Source organism: Oryctolagus cuniculus, chromosome 17 (genome assembly GCF_051225735.1).
Source record: "Oryctolagus cuniculus isolate XC-2025 breed Fujian yellow rabbit chromosome 17, ASM5122573v1, whole genome shotgun sequence".
NCBI lineage: Eukaryota > Metazoa > Chordata > Mammalia > Lagomorpha > Leporidae > Oryctolagus > Oryctolagus cuniculus.
Window position 1 is genome coordinate 53,275,575 of NC_142883.1, and position 15,581 is coordinate 53,291,155.

The following is a 15,581-nucleotide window of genomic DNA, read 5'->3' on the forward strand; positions in this document are numbered from 1 at the left end:
CTGCCTGTAATGCTGGCACTCCATATGGGCGCTGGTTCGAGTCCCAGCTGCTCAACTTCTGATCCAGCTCCCCGCTTATGCACCTGGAAAAGCAGCAGAAGATGGCCCAAGAGCTTGGGCCCCTGCATCTACGTGGGAGACCTGGATGAAGCTCCTGGTTCCTGGCTTCCACCTGGCCCAGCTCCCACCATTGCAGCCATTTGGGGAGTGAACCAGCAGATGGAAGACCTCTCTCTCTCTCTCTCTAACTCTTTCAAATAAAAATAAATAAATCTTTAAAAAGAGAAATGCTGGCCGGCGCCGTGGCTCACTAGGCTAATCCTCCGCCTAGCGGCGCCGGCACACCGGGTTCTAGTCCCGGTCGGGGCGCCGGATTCTGTCCCGGTTGCCCCTCTTCCAGGCCAGCCCTCTGCTGTGGCCAGGGAGTGCAGTGGAGGATGGCCCAGGTGCTTGGGCCCTGCACCCCATGGGAGACCAGGAAAAGCACCTGGCTCCTGGCTCCTGCCATCGGGTCAGCGCGCTGCGCCGGCCGCAGCGCGCCGGCCGCGGCGGCCATTGGAGGGTGAACCAACGGCAAAGGAAGACCTTTCTCTCTGTCTCTCTCTCTCACTATCCACTCTGCCTGTCAAAAAAAAAAAAAAAATAAAATAAAATAAAAAGAGAAATGCTACTGTAGAACATTTATTCTTTCAAGTAGATTTTTCTTTAAATTTTAAAAGGGTATGGTTGGTATCTTGATGGAGATTACACTGATTTTCATAACTCTTGGTGTCTCTTTAATTATTTATCCTTCAGTAAAGCTCATTTTCTCGAGGTAGGTTATTCACATTTTTAAATGTAGTTTGTATTTTAGTTGCTGTTGTAAATTGTTGCTTTTCTTCACTCATCCTGCTGTCTTACTGGATGATGCTGGTGAATAGGAAAACTCCTAGAGGGGCTAGCACTGTGGTGCAGCGGGTTAATGCCCTGGCCTGAAGCACTGGCATCCCATATGGACACCGGTTCGTGTCCCAGCTGCCCCTCTTCTGATCCAGCTCTCTGCTATGGCCTGGGAAGGCAGTGGAAGATGGCCCAAGTCCTTGGGCTCCTGCACCCATGTGGGAGACCTGGAGGAAGCTCCTGGCTCCTGGCTTCGGATCAGCACAGCTCCGGCCGTTGCAACCATCTGGGGAGTGAACCAGCAGATGGAAGACCTCTCTCTCTGTCTCTACCTCTCTCTCTGCCTCTGCCTCTCTCTGTAACTCTTTCACGTAAATCAAATAAATCTTTAAAAAAAAGAAAAAAGAAAAAAGAAAAACTCCTAGGGACCAGTCATCTATTTCTGACAATTCTCTTTTTGGGTGACTCACTACAGATAAACAATGGTTTGAGCTCCAAATAATGACAATTTTATCTTTATTTTTTTCTTTTTTGCATCGACAAAATCCCTCTAAGCAAAAAAAAAAAAAAAAAAAAAAAAAAGATGAGGAAGACTATTGACTTGAAAGGAAATGCCTCTAGCAGTCCACCTTGGGCTGTTGCTGTGTTAAAAGCACTTCTTGATGAGCACTTTCCATTTTTTGAGGAGCTATGACTATCAGGAGCAGGTGCTGAACGTCTTGGAGGCACCCACTGAGATGTTTGTGTGGCTGTTCTGGTGTTATGCGTTACTCTGAGGTTTGCTACTCAGCACATCATACTTGACCTTGCTCTATCATTGTTTTCCCAAACTTCTTTTCCATGTCAATAACAGCACCTGTAATTTCTCAAGAACTCCTGCTTTTCAGACCTCACATGTGGAAACTTAGAGAGTACCAAGCTCTTGTCTTCATCTGTCATGGCGGCCATCCACCTGTCACCGGCCTCCTTCCCCAGCTAGGACTGAATCATCTCCCCCACACACAATCAGCTATTTGCTCCTGGGGCAAAGAGAACAAGCAAGGGTCCCTATTCTGGGGGCTTCTCTGTCTGACCTGGGCAGTCTCAGAGATCCCCCGTGCTAACCAAAGATAGGCACAGGCTAACGGGTGGGCTTGCTTTGTCCCGAACGCCTGCTCAGCTTCCCTGAGACTTTCTCCCTGAGTTCCCTCCCGTATTTACTGCTCCCAGCTTGTGTTGGCTCAGCCACCTGCTGCTGTATCCACCGTGAGAAGCAGTCTCCCAAGTTTTGCCCCGGGACATGGGGAGAGAGGAACCGAAGGCTGCAATGTGAAGAGAGTCATGGCCAAGGAACAGGTGCAGGAGAGCTGGGAGCGCCCCACCCACCTGAGCCCCACCCCGGGTGCCACCTGCCTCGGTGCTCACCTGGGGCCTTGAGTTCAGCGTCGATGAAGGTGAGCAGCTCCTGGCAGATGCTGCAGTAGGGAATGGGCCAGGTCAGGAACCGGTGGTAGGTTCTGGCTGCCTTCAGGAGGAGGTCCGAGTCTGGTGGGAAGTGTGGTGTCTGGAATAGAGGGGGGGGGGGCAGCACGCAGAGGGGTCTGGGTGACAGAAAGCTCACGGATATTCCAGAACAGCTTCTGCTCCCTTTCTGGAATGTTCCACAAAAGACACACATCTCTTGGCAGCGTTGTCTCTACTGTAAGACCTTGTGCTCACCAAATAGAGCATGGTTTGTCCAACAGTTGCGAGAGCCTCTTTGAAACATTGTCACTGTAGAGGTTATTCTATGTGGTGCTATTGCTGCCACTTGTTTGGGGCCATCCTCTTCAGTGCTGAGACACCTCTGTTTAAATATCTTCCCTAAAGGCCAAGGTCATTTGCATGTTGAGTGGATGCACTCGACACATATGGAGTCACCTGCTGCCTCTGGTGTGGTGGGCTCGCTGGGGTCCAAACATGAGGGAGATGTAAAATCTCAATGGACTCTCTTGTGTGGCTTTTGCCAGCTGGTGACAGCAGTTCCTCCACTGAGCTCCGAGATGCCAGAGGCCATGGCAGCCATGGGGTGGGGGACGGGAGGCCTCCAAGATGGTGGCTTGGAAGCCATCACATCCGCGTCCTTGCCTGACCATGTCTCTCTGTGTGTTTATCCCCCGAGGTGTGAGGGCTGTGTCATGCCCGGGGCTCGCTCCTGCCCTTCCTCCCCAGCCTGGCCCCCTGGACTTACACAGAGGACGGTGGAGTAGAACAGCAGGGCCAGTGGTGCCAGGAGGTCATAGGTGCCCTTCTCTTGGACCTGTGAGAGGACACGGAGAGGGTTCAGCCACAGGGGGCCAGGCTCCCTGGGCCACAGGGCTGCAGGACGTTCTCATTCTAGCCTGTTCCCTCTCTCCTGCTCCCTCTCAGCGAAGAGTAACATAACCACAAGGCAAACAATTTGGATGACAGAAGTAAAAACAAAAACAAAAAAACCTCTCAATATTCCCTCAATATTCTGGAATGTTCCACAAGACACACATCTCCTGGCAGCATTGTCTCTACTGTAAGACAAACACAGCTAATGTGTCCATGCCCTTCTTACCCAATTTCTCCCTAGATTCCCCCCTATAAAAACATAATCATAGTATGTGTTTACTCTTAATTAAATTATATCATGGTAGATTATGTATGTTCTGTTACATTATAATCACAATATGCATAAATTATATTAAAGTTATTACAGTCACGAGTGTCTACTTTACTCTTAGCATCTGTTACATATAGTATAACAGGTGAATTTCTGTGTAACTACCTGGTCTCTCAGACCAGCCTGTCTCCCCCCGGCCCGGTTGCACATTTACCTACTATTTGTGCTGTGAGTACCTTTTCTAGCTTGTTGTTTGTCTTTCACTTGCACACAAGTTCATTCTCCTGTATCTATTTTTGCTTTTGCATACAAGCATCACCTCAGTATCCATATATTTTTTCTTCCTTTCTTCGAAGCTTCATTTTCTTAAATGTAAATCTTTAATCTACCTACAGGTTCATCTACTCAATGCTGGAAGTTGGGCATCTCACTCTGTATTTTTCTAAATACTTAGTCAGTTCCCCTTAAACCATGTAAAAATCTGACTGATATGACGTCATCACATATTAAATTGCCTTTGTCCCCTAGCTGCTGTCATCACTTTACTGGCTGCATGATATGCTAACAACTCATTCATCTTACTGCAGGCATTGAGATTCTTTTCTTTGGGTTTTGCATAACTTTGCAGTGAACATCATTGTGCACATTCGCTTTTCTAGAACTCGATCATGCATCTAGGATAAGGTGGGGTCAATGGATCAAACGTTATAAACTTACAAGCAGTCTCCAAAACAACCATGCATGTCACTTAAAAAGTATGCATGGATTTCCACTTTTTTGGGACCAAAATAAGATTATCTTTTTAAAATTCATTTAATTTTTAAAAAACATTTATTTATTTGAAAGACAACATTATAGAGAGAGGCAGAGAAGAGAGAGAGAGAGAAGTCTTCTATTTGCTGGCTCACTCCACAAATGGCTGCAATGGCCGGAGTTGAGCCGATCCAAAGCCAGGAGGCAGGAACCAGTAGGCAGGAGGCAGGAGCCAGGAGCTTCCTCTGGGTCTCCCACATGGGGACCCAAGCACCTGGCCCATCCTCTGTTGCTTTCCCAGGCACATTAGCAGAGAGCTGGATCGGAAATGGAGCAGCTGGGACTTGAACCAGCGCCCATAAAGAGATGCAGGTGCTGCAGGCTAGGGTTTTAATCCACTGCACCACAGCGCTGGCCCCAAAATTTATTTAAAATTTTATTTACTTATTTTCAGTTTACTTGAAAGGCAGAGAGAGGCCGGCGCCGCGGCTCACTAGGCTAATCCTCCGCCTAGCGGCGCCGGCACACCGGGTTCTAGTCCCGGTCGGGGCGCCGGATTCTGTCCCGGTTGCCCCTCTTCCAGGCCAGCTCTCTGCTGTGGCCCGGGAGTGCAGTGGAGGATGGCCCAGGTGCTTGGGCCCTGCACCCCATGGGAGACCAGGAAAAGCACCTGGCTCCTGGCTCCTGCCATCGGATCAGCGCGGTGCGCCGGCCGCGGCGGCCATTGGAGGGTGAACTAACGGCAAAAGGAAGACCTTTCTCTCTGTCTCTCTCTCTCACTGTCCACTCTGCTGTCAAAAAAAAAAAAAAAAAAAAAAAGGCAGAGAGAGAGAGAAAGATGAAGAGACATCTCCCATTCACTGGTTTACTCCCTCAAATGCCTGCAGCAGCCAGGGCTGGGCCAGGTTGGAGCTGGGAACTCAGTCTGGGTCTCCCATATTGGCGGGAGGAATCCAGGTAGTTCAGCCGTGGGCTGCAACCTCCCAGGATGCACAGGAACAGGAAGCTGGAGCAGGCACGGAGGAGCCGGGCTCGAACCAGGCACTCCTCTGTGGGATGCAGGTGTCCCAAGCAGCGACTTAACCACTGTGCCAAAAGCCACCTCCAAATCCCACGTTCCGTGAAATTTCTCAAGTCACCTCCCATTTGAGATGTACTACCAAACCACTTTCCAAAAGGATTTTTATATTATCTTGGCCATGAATGATGTCTGTCTCACCACACTCTTCCCACACTGGTTGTTGCAGGTGGTTTTATTTTCGTTTTTTGCTCATTGGCTAGACAAAGGCCTGCCTCCTTATGGGTGCAATTTGTGTTCATTTTCTTCAGCTGGAGGCAGCATTTGTCTTCCTGTTTACGAGTTCCATTTCTCCTTTCGTGAATCATTTGATAGAGCCTGCCGTATGACATGTGAGGGCCTTCAGAAAGTTCATGGAAAATGGAACTAAAACCTAAGTTTCGTCTAGAACAGAAAATTCTGCAATCTGCATACAAAGAGTCTTCAAAAAGTTCATGGAAATGCATATCATGGATTTCAAAAAAAATTTTTGCACCAGATAAACTTAGCTTTTATTTTTCCTCAAACTGCTGTTTTAATTAAAACAAATATTTTAATTAAAAAATTAGGGTCAGGTGCTGTGGTGTAGCAGGTAAAGCCACAGCCTACAGTGCTGACATCCCATATGGGCACCGGTTTGAGTCCCGGCTGCTCCACTTCTGATCCAGCTCTCTGCTGGCCTGGGAAAGCAGTAGAAGATGGCCCAAGTCCTTGGGTCCCTGCACCCGCGTGGGAGACCCAGAAGAAGCTCCTGGCTCCTGACTTCGGATCGGCACAGTTCTGGCCGTTTGTAGTCAATTGGGGAGTGAACCAGCGGATGGGAGACCACTCTCTCTCTCTCTGCCTCTCCTCTCTCTGTGTAATTCTAACTTTCAAATAAATAAATAAATCTTTAAAAAAAAAAAAAAAAAAGAGCCAGAATCTTCTTTTGGGATTTACAGGCATTCCGGAACCCCAGCCCAAGCAGGATTAAACATACTGCTCAGAGGTGGGCATTTGGTCTGGCGATTAAGACCCCAGCATCCCCCTGGCTCTGCTCCTGGCTCCAGCTGCCTGTGCAGGCAGATCCCAAGTGGCAGCCGGTAGTGGTTCACATCATTGGGTTCTTGCCGCTACACGGGAGACCCAGACTGAGCTGTGGACATTTGAGCGCCGAACCAGCAGGTGAGAGCCCAACCAGCCACACTCCTCCTCGCATTCACAAAAGCCCAGTTATTGAGCCCTCAGTCTACTCTGTCAATGCGGCCGAGAATCTTTTAGAGCAAAGGAGTTCAGAGAAGTTCCCCTCCTGGTCAGCGGCTCCACTCACTCACGAGCCACATCTGTGCTCAGGAGCGGTGGGCCTCCTAGGATCCTGCTTCCCCTACTGCACGTTCCCCTGACAGAGAACTCACCCCTCCCCGGAAATCCCGGCTGCTGTAGGCAGCCCAAGCCGCCCCCCAGCCCCGCCCTTCGGCCCGGGTGTGCCCTCACCTCTCGGGTTTTCTGCAGGATCTGCTCCAGCAGGATAAGGAAGTGGCCGGGGTCCCTGCTCACCAGCTCCTGGAGGCTCCAACAATTCAGACACAGCCCAGCTGGAAAGAGCAAGAGAGGTCAGCTCTGGCCACTGTCGTTGTAAAGAGAGGGCATTGGCCCAGAACATTTCTTTCCAAAGGGAGTGTGTCTCGGAGAAGACGGTGGACCGACACTCAACCCTCCAGTGCCCCATGAAGACTTAAAGACCGGCTTTCTATTCCTGCACCTGCAGCAGGCTCAAGAGGCACAGGGGTGGCAGATCTGGCCGGGATCCTCTTTAAAGGCCCATGAACTTGGCACCCTCTAGGGAGCTCCAGTTCTCCCTCAGCCTCCCCGGCCCTGGTCTCCTGTAGTGGGCGCTGGTGCCCATGCGATGCAGACACAGCTGGCAGAATAAAGAGAGCTCCACCCCAAGATCAAGTCCAAGTCTGCGGCCACCACGGGGCTTCCGGGACGGGTGGGTGCCTCGCCACTCTGTGGCTTCCCCAGCCTGCCTTAGGTTGTCAGTCTCCTTTCCCCTGAAACTGGCCAGGGCCAACCCCTAAAACGTAAAGGAGGGGTGCGAGTGCGAGCGCATGGAAGTGTGTCTGAGTGTGAGTGGGCAAGTATGTGTATGACTGTGTGTGCCTGGGTGTGCACAAGTGTGTATGTGCATGAGTGTGTGAGTGGTATACGTGTGAATGTGACTGTGTATGTGGGAGTGAGTGTGTGTGGGTGTTGAGTGTATGAGTGTATGTGTGTGTAACTGGGTATGTGTGAATGTGTGTGTGTGTTGTGTGTGACTGTGTGTGTGGAGTGTGACTGTGTGTGTGTAGTAATGTGGTGTGGGTGACTGACTTGTGCAAATGCGTGTGACTTGTGTGGGTGGAGTGTGTGTGGAGTATGAGTGTTGTGTGTGCAGTGTGTGTGGAGTGTGTTGCATAGTAATGTGTGGGTGACTGTGACTTGTGCAAATGCATGTGACTTGTGTGTGTGTAAAGTGTGAGTGCTGCATGTGACTGTGTATGTGGAGTGTGTGTGGAGTGTGAGTGCTGTGTGTGAGTGTGAGTGTGTGTGCGTAGTAATGTGTGGGTGACTGTGACTTGTGCGAATGCGTGTGACGTGTGTGTGTGGAGTGTGAGTGCTGTGTGTGACTGTGTATGTGGAGTGTGTGTGGAGTGTGAGTGCTGTGTGTGACTGTGTGTGTGACTGTGTGTGTGTGTAGTAATGTGTGGGTGACTTGTTTGTGTGTGGTGTGTGAGTGCTGTGTGTGACTGTGTGTGTAGTGTGAGTGCTGCGTGTGACTGTGTGTGTGGAGTGTGTGAGTGTGTATGTATGTGAGTGCTGTGTGTGTGGAGTGTGTGTGTGTAGTAATGTGTGGGTGACTGTGACTTGTGTGAATGTGACGTGTGTGTGAGCGTGTGTGTGGAGGAGCGAGCACAGGACGGATGGAAGAGGGCTGGCCAGGAATTTCATGAGCTCAGGTTGCAGGTCCCCTCTTGTCTGGAACCTGCCCTTGAACTGTGCTCCCACTCTCCTAAGCTTCTGTAGGACTTGCAAAACACAGGGACCTCTGCATTCCTTAACTTGACCACGTCCTCCTCTTCCCAGCTCTGTGAGCTTGGGCCCCTTCAAAACCCAAGGGGGACCAGGAGAAGCGCCTGGCTCCTGCCTTCGGATCGGTGCGGTGCGCTGGCTGCACTGCACCGGCCATGTGGCCATTGGAGGGTGAACCAACGGGAATGGAAGACCTTTCTCTCTGTCTCTCTCTCTCTCTCATTGTCCACTGTCCAAAAAAAAAAAAACAAGGGGGAGGCAGGAAGGGAAACCACCGTTCACTGGCCTCCTACAATGGCCCACATGGCACTTGGCTTTTGAGTATGTTTCTCTATCCAGTCTCCCACCTTTCCCTCGGGCAGGTGGTTCTTATTGCACCCATTTTACAGACCAGGCAAGTGGGGCCCTGAGAGAGCAGGTGGCTTTCACAACGTTGTACAGATGAGAGCGAGTTTTGATCCAGATCTGCTGAATCCCCAAAGTCAGGGAGAGCTCTCAGAGGAGGGGAGAATGGAGCTGAGACTTGGCTGGGGAGAAGCCAGCTCCGGACATTTCCAAAGCAAGAGTTCCAGGCAGCAAGCACGAAGGTTCTGGGGTAGGAAGGAGTCGGGCTGGGTCGTGGCACAGTGGGTTTTGAGCTCACTGAGTACTGAGGGAGGAAGTGACAGAGGATGTGACAAATCTTTTCCAGTATATGGAATGATTGCAAGGAGGGAGGCACAGGCTGCCCCAGCCTGCACATACGTAGCATATTTCACCACCCTGGGGAACTCGGAACACTTTCAAGGTCTCCTGCTCCCTGGAGCTCTGCGGAGCTTCCCGCTTGTTCTCTCGGGGGAGGAGGCTGGGGTCCTGGGGTGGGGGTGGGGCACTAGTAAAAGGAGGATGCCGGGGAGAGCTCCCTGTGTATTCTCAGCTGCTGCCTGGAACCCCTGCCTGTGGAATTTCTCAACAGGTTAAAGGAGCTGGGTTTCTAGCACACGTAAAGGAGGAGGAAGATTTCCCAGGGGGAAGGGAGGTGACGCCATGCACCAAGGATTTACTGGACAGCAGGTGCTGGGCTGGGCGCCTGTGCGAGGAAAAATCCAGGCTCTTGTTCAAGTCACGCAGTTGGGGTTGGAAGCACAGTCTCCACTTCCACGCCTGACCCAGTGCCCACCCTGGCCCCTGTGGCTTCCCTGCCTCCCCACCCTGAGACCTACCTGACCAGGAGGTGGAGCGGCGGCCGAGGCTGAGTCCATGCAAGCAGCGGTCCAGGGCGTGCTGGATACGGTCCTCCGTGCACGTCGTGGCCCCCGGCTGCATCCTGAGTCATCGCCTACACGGAGCACAGACACCGCTCAGCCTGGAGCTCGCCCGGCTCGGGGCGCACAGCTGCAGGGCGCAAGGGCTCAGGGGCAGCAGCCCAGCCTGGGAGTGTTGTCAAGTGCCCAGGGAGTGCCCCAGAAATGCCCAGGGAGTGGCCAGACCCCAGGGGACTGGGCAGGAAGACCCCCAAGGGGGGAAAACCAGAATCATTGGGGGGATTTTTTTTTGGATTTCCAGACATGCATCGCCCTCCTGCCCGGGAATGGAGTGTGCTGGGCACACAGTGTGCTGGGCGCTCCAACCCTCAAGTGCAGGGGGAGGAGGGGAGCTTGTCCTCACACATCCCCCGCCCCTCCTGCCACAGCCTCTGCCCGGGTGCCCGGTCACATGCACCTGCTTCTCCCCTGCCCTGCCCTCCACTTCCGCCATCCTCTCTTTCCTTTCTTTGAGACTTGGCCACACAGCCAGTTACCCCAAGGCCCTGCCTGGTCACTTTTCCTGGTCGGATCTAGGAGAGCACAGAGGCTGCTTAGCTCAGCTGGGAGGCTGATTTCAGAAGGCTCATAAGAGGCTCCCGCAAGACCTCTCTGCTGTCTTGATTCTGTGTGACAGTGCCCTGTGCCCCCTGGGAAACCACAACAGTCAGTCTGGCACAGTAATTCAGCCTGGCTGTGGCATCCAACAGACTGGGACGCAAATCTAGACCCTGCTATTTGCTAGCCTTGTGATTTTGGCAACTTCTGGAATTCTTCCAAACCTCAGTTTACTTATCTGCAACATTGGGGGAGCAGGGAACGGGGCTGACAAACACACTGCTACAGTCTGAAAGGTAATCGCTCTTGCCTAGGGTAATTTCAATGCATCCACCGCTTCTGGACAGATCCTGTCACCGACCAGCCGGGTCAAGCTCACGGGGAAAGCCAAGGAAGTGGCGGTCCAGCTCTGGGGATCTGGGGATGGACCAGGAAACCAGAAGAGGAAGCTCGGAGCACAAAGCTGAGCCATGCAAACGACATGCAAAAAAGACAGGAACTCCCAGCTGGAGCCCAGCTGCAGAGAGTCCTGGGGGACTCACAGAGCTCCCCCTAGGCAAATCCTCCCACTTCCCCAGCCTGGAGGAAGCCAGGTGTCCAGGGAAAAAGTCAGCCCTTTGGGAGCTGTCCAGCATCACTTCACTGATGTCCCTTGCAGCCCAGGTGTTACGAAGCTGGGATGGCATGGTGTTGGGTGGCATGCATGCATCCATTCTGTCACTGATCTACTAACAACCTACTGGGTGCCAGGCACTAGGCACACAGCATACAGCAAGGGTGCAACAGGCATGAGATACAGACTGAAAAACTGAACAGACACACTTGGCCAATGGATACAAAGTTATAGTTCGGTAAGAAGAGTACATTCTGGTTATCTTTGCACCGTAAGGTGATAGTAGTCATTAACAATATATTACATATTTCAAAACAGCTAGACAGGACTTTGAATGTTTCGCTGCAAAGAAATGACACGTTTGAGCTGTTGAGTATGCTAATTACCCTGATTTCATCCACTATGTATATATACAGGTACCAAATGATTACACGGCACCCATAAATGGGTACAATTATGAGACGTCCATATAAAAAAGAAGAAAAGGGGTGAGGGTTTGGCTCAGCAGTTCAGCCACCACTTCAGCTGCCCACACCCCACCCTGGAGTTGCCTGGACTTCCAACCTGGCTCCGCTCTGGATCCCAGATTCCCGCTGATGCACACCCTGGGAGGCGACAGGTGGTGGCGCAAGTACTAGGTCCATGCCACCCACGTGGGTGACCTAGATGGAGCTCCTGGCTTTGTTCCAGTCTCAGCTGCTGTGGGCATCTGGGGAGTGAACCAGCAGATGGGAGTATGCATTCTCTCCTCTTTTGAAATAAATTAATAAATAATCTTTTTTTAAAAAAAATAGGGAGATAATCCCTGAAGGTGATGCATGTTGACATGTGTTTGGAGAGGGATGAATGGAAAACCCACTCCAGGTGGTTGGGGACCAGGGAGGTAGAGAGAGAGCTTCTGCCTGCTGGTAGATTTCTCCAATGCACACAATGGCCTGGACTGGACCAGGTCAAAGCCAGGAGGCTCCCCCCACCAAAATAAATCAATGCAGGTCTCCTGTATGGATGGCAGGGAACCAACAACTTGAGTCAATACTACCATCTTCCAGGGTCAATATTAGCAAGACGCTGGGGTCAGCAGCCGGAGCTGGGATTTGAACTCAGGCACTCTGATATGGGACTCGGGCATCCTAACCAGTGTCTTTGCTGCTGGGCCAAATGCCCATCCCTGGGGAGGTCTTTCCGAAGCAGGGACATTGAAGCTGGAGGAGGAAGCCAGGAGAAAAGGGAGGGAGAACATTCTAGAAAGAGGAGGTAGCAGGTGTCAAGGCCTGGGTGCAGAATTAGACCTAGATTGTGGAGCACAGGCCAGGGTCCTGGGCCAGCCTTGGACACAGCCTAACTTCCCAGGTCCCACGCCTCTGGCTGTGGAAGTCATGAACCAAGTTCAGAAAAACTTTCAGGGGCCATGGGACTTGGGCATTTCCATTCTCCAAAGACCCATGTAACTTTTGCAATCACCTTTGGGACTTTCATTGATTGATTTTAAAGGCAGAGTTACAGGAAGAGGGGAGAGAGAGGGAGAAAGAGATCAACTGATCTTCCATCTGCTGGTTCTGGTTCACTTCCCAAATGGCTGCCACAGCCAGGGTTGGGCCAAGCCAAAGCCAGGAGCCTGGAACTCCACCTGGGTCTCCCACATGCGTCTGGGGACCCAAGCACTTGGGCCGTCCTCTGCTGTTTCCCAGGCACATTAGCAGGGAGCTGGATGAGAGGCAGAGCAGCTGGGACTCGAACCAGTTCTCCACTGCAATACGGGATGCCAGTGGAGGTTTAACCTGCTGTACCACAATGCCAGCCCCAACTTTTGAGACTTTCAGATGGGGCAGATTTCTGGGGCTGACTCAGCCCCTCCCTCCCTCTGGATCGTGTTGGAACCTGGTACAGATGAGCAGCCATAGAGTAACACCTGTGTGGAGGCCACCCCTTCTGCTTCTATGGCAGCTCAAAGACGAGAGCATCACAGGCATGGCCCTACCCAGAGTGAGGACTCCCAGCACCTGCTGCAGGGGCCAGAACACTGGGCACCTTCATAGGGCTGACAAGGGGGCACGTGTGCCCTGCCCCGATGTCACAAGTTCACAGGCAGCACACACAGGAGCACATGAGCAAGGTGCCATCAGCCCACCAGCGGGTTCCTCCCTGGTCTGTCCCAGAGCAGGGTTCTGGAAGGAGTCCACACCTCTCCCTGTAGCTCCTTCATTTCACCTAGAGAGAGGTTTAAGCTCCAGAGAGGATGGGGGCTGGGCAGAGCAAACCCCATCATTCATAGGCACGTGTACTGAGCAGGACTTCTCTGCATGCCCGAATTGTGGCTCAAGGCCAAGGCCAAGGCCAAAGGTGCTAAGTGCCCTGTGTTCCAGAATCCCAAGATGCAGAGATGGGAACTCCATGGCACAGAGAAGTTAAACGACTTCGCTGAAGTCACACAGTCGGGAGGTGGCAAAGCCAGAGTGTGGCCAGGAGAAGTCTAGGCTTTTGACCACCCTAGCGTCTGCCCTTGGAACAACCAGGTGCAGCTAAACCAACTCATGGGGTCAGCGCTGTGGCATGGCGGGTAAAGCCGCTGCCTGCAGTGCCTACATCCCATATGGGTGCCAGTTCAAGTCTCAGCTGCTCCACTTCAGATCCAGCTCTCTGCTATGGCCTGGGAAAGCAGTAAAAGATAGCCCACATCCTTGGGCCCCTGCACCCATGTGGGAGACCCAGAGGAGACTCCTGGCTCCTGGCTTCGGATCGGCACAGCTCTGGCCGTTGTGGCCAATTGGGGAGTGAACCAGCAGATGGAAGACCTCTCTCTCTCTCTCTCTGCCTCTCTGTAACTCTGCTTTTTAAATAAATAAATCTTTTAAAAAATAATAAAATCAAATTCTGTTTCTAAACCAACACGTGGAGAGTCAGTTCCCAGGAGCTGGATATGAGATTGAGACTCTGAGTTGCCAGGTACTGCCCTGTCTGTCTACACCGGTGCCCAGCACAACCCTGCCAGAGAGAGGAGCAGAGCTCACAGCAGTGGTGGCTGGAGTGGGGTCCACGGGACAATGACCACGGTCCAGCCATCTCCAGCCTGGAGCACGGGCACAACCACCAGAGCTGGGGTCTGTATGCCCACCCCTGCTTCCCTTCCTGTTTTATGTGAGAGACAAAGCAAGAGGAGAGCTTGCGTCCACTGGTTCACTCCCCAAATGCCCGCAACAGCTGGAGCTGAAGCCAGGAACTCCATCAGGTTCTCCAACATGGGCGGCAGGGGCCCAGGTATTTGAGCCATCACTTGCTGCCTCCTAGGGTCTACACTGGGAGTGGGCAGTCAGGAGCTGGTGCTGGGAATCCAACCCAGGTACTTCCCTAGGAGACACAGGTGTCTTAACCAGCGGCTTTACTGTTAGGCCAAGCACCTGCCCCGGAGAACTGAGTTTTAAGACACACACACCCCCGGCCCCCTCCCACCCCCCCCACCCCCCCGCTGCAGTGGACAGGACCAGCTGGTCACGCCACGAGGCAGGACTGAGTCACCACCCTGCGTGTCCTGTGCTGTCACGGATGCAAACGCAAGCTGAAAATGAACCTTCTCGGTCAGCGCCTCAGCTGCAGCCCTGTTCTTAAGGGGACCCTGGTACTGCTGCCAAGGGGCCTCCCGGATAGCTCAGCATTGACCCCAGTGCGCCGGCAACACCTGCCATCCCATGGCTCCTCCCTCCCTTCCTGGGGCCCCTGGGGCTCCATCTCCTGCCTCCGCGCCCTGGGCTGAGCTCCTGGTGTGCCAGGCACCTTGGCATCAGACGAGCTGTCAGAAGCTTGCTTCAAGTCCTTAAAAGCAAGACGTGCGCCAGGCCTGGGCACTGGGAGTCCGAGGGAGGGGGCAGGAGAAGGCAGGCCGCAGGGACCCTCAGCGGAGCTGACCTGGGCACGCTCACTTCCTCCGCTGGGTCAGGCGGTCATCAGCTGGCTCTTGTGACTTCTAAGGCACGGCCCACCCCCTCCCCTTGCCGCCGCTTTGGGGTGGGGGCGAGGGGAATGAGGGCAGCACCCTTCCCTCCGCAGGAAGGTGCTTTTCCCAAGCGTGGCACAGGCGGCCTGGCTCCCCTGGCAGCCCCCTCCAGGGCCCTCCCTGCTGTGTCCGGAGACAGAGACACACACATTGTGAAATTCCATCGCTGGCGGGAACACCCCCTGCTCCCCGGGACTGGTGATGGCGAAACACCAACAACAGAACTTGAGTTCCCCTTCTGTGCTAGCAGAGACCAATGCACTCCTCACTGTTGACCGTGAGCAGGGCACAGAGGCCTGGGGTTGGGTTGCAGCCGGCAGCAATCCAAGAGGGCACAGAGAAGGCAGCCTTGCGTCCGCCGCCCCCACCACCCCAGCTCATGCGAAGGTGACAGGTGATGTAGGAGGGGTCAGGGGCCCGCCCAGGTTCGGCTTCCTCTGGCAGTCCCGACTGTGGGGAAGGGGGAGAGTTTTCTTTTTTAAAATATTTATTTATTTATTTGAGGGGCTGCGCTGTGGCATGGTGGGAAAAGCCCCCACCTGCAGTGCTGGCATCCCATACAGGCACCGGTTCCAGTCTCAGCTGCTCCACTTCTGATCCAGCTCTCTGCTATGGCCTGGGAAAGCAGTGGAAGATGGCCCAAGTCCTTGGGCACCTGCACCCACATGGCAAACCTGGAAGAAGCTCCTGGCTCTTGGTTTTGGATTGGCCTAGCTCCAAGTTTGTTGTGGCCATTTGGGGAGTGAACCAGAGGATGGAAGACCTTTCTCTCTGTCTCTCTCTGCCTCTCT

At 53.1% G+C, this 15,581-nt stretch overlaps 1 protein-coding gene across 2 annotated transcripts in view; it reads right to left on the reverse strand.

Annotated features, from left to right (window-relative positions):
- Nucleotides 1–15,581, reverse strand: part of PIK3R5 (phosphoinositide-3-kinase regulatory subunit 5) — a 72,482-nt gene that overhangs the window by 15,643 nt on the left and 41,258 nt on the right. For both annotated transcript variants that reach the window (XM_008270735.5, XM_002718969.6), the window contains exons 2-5: nucleotides 9,551–9,666; nucleotides 6,771–6,871; nucleotides 3,089–3,157; nucleotides 2,284–2,422 (exon numbers count right to left, since the gene is read on the reverse strand). In XM_008270735.5, coding sequence (XP_008268957.2) covers nucleotides 2,284–2,422; nucleotides 3,089–3,157; nucleotides 6,771–6,871; nucleotides 9,551–9,653 — 412 coding nt within the window. In that variant the 5' untranslated portion in view covers nucleotides 9,654–9,666. The remainder of the gene's footprint in view (nucleotides 1–2,283; nucleotides 2,423–3,088; nucleotides 3,158–6,770; nucleotides 6,872–9,550; nucleotides 9,667–15,581) is intronic.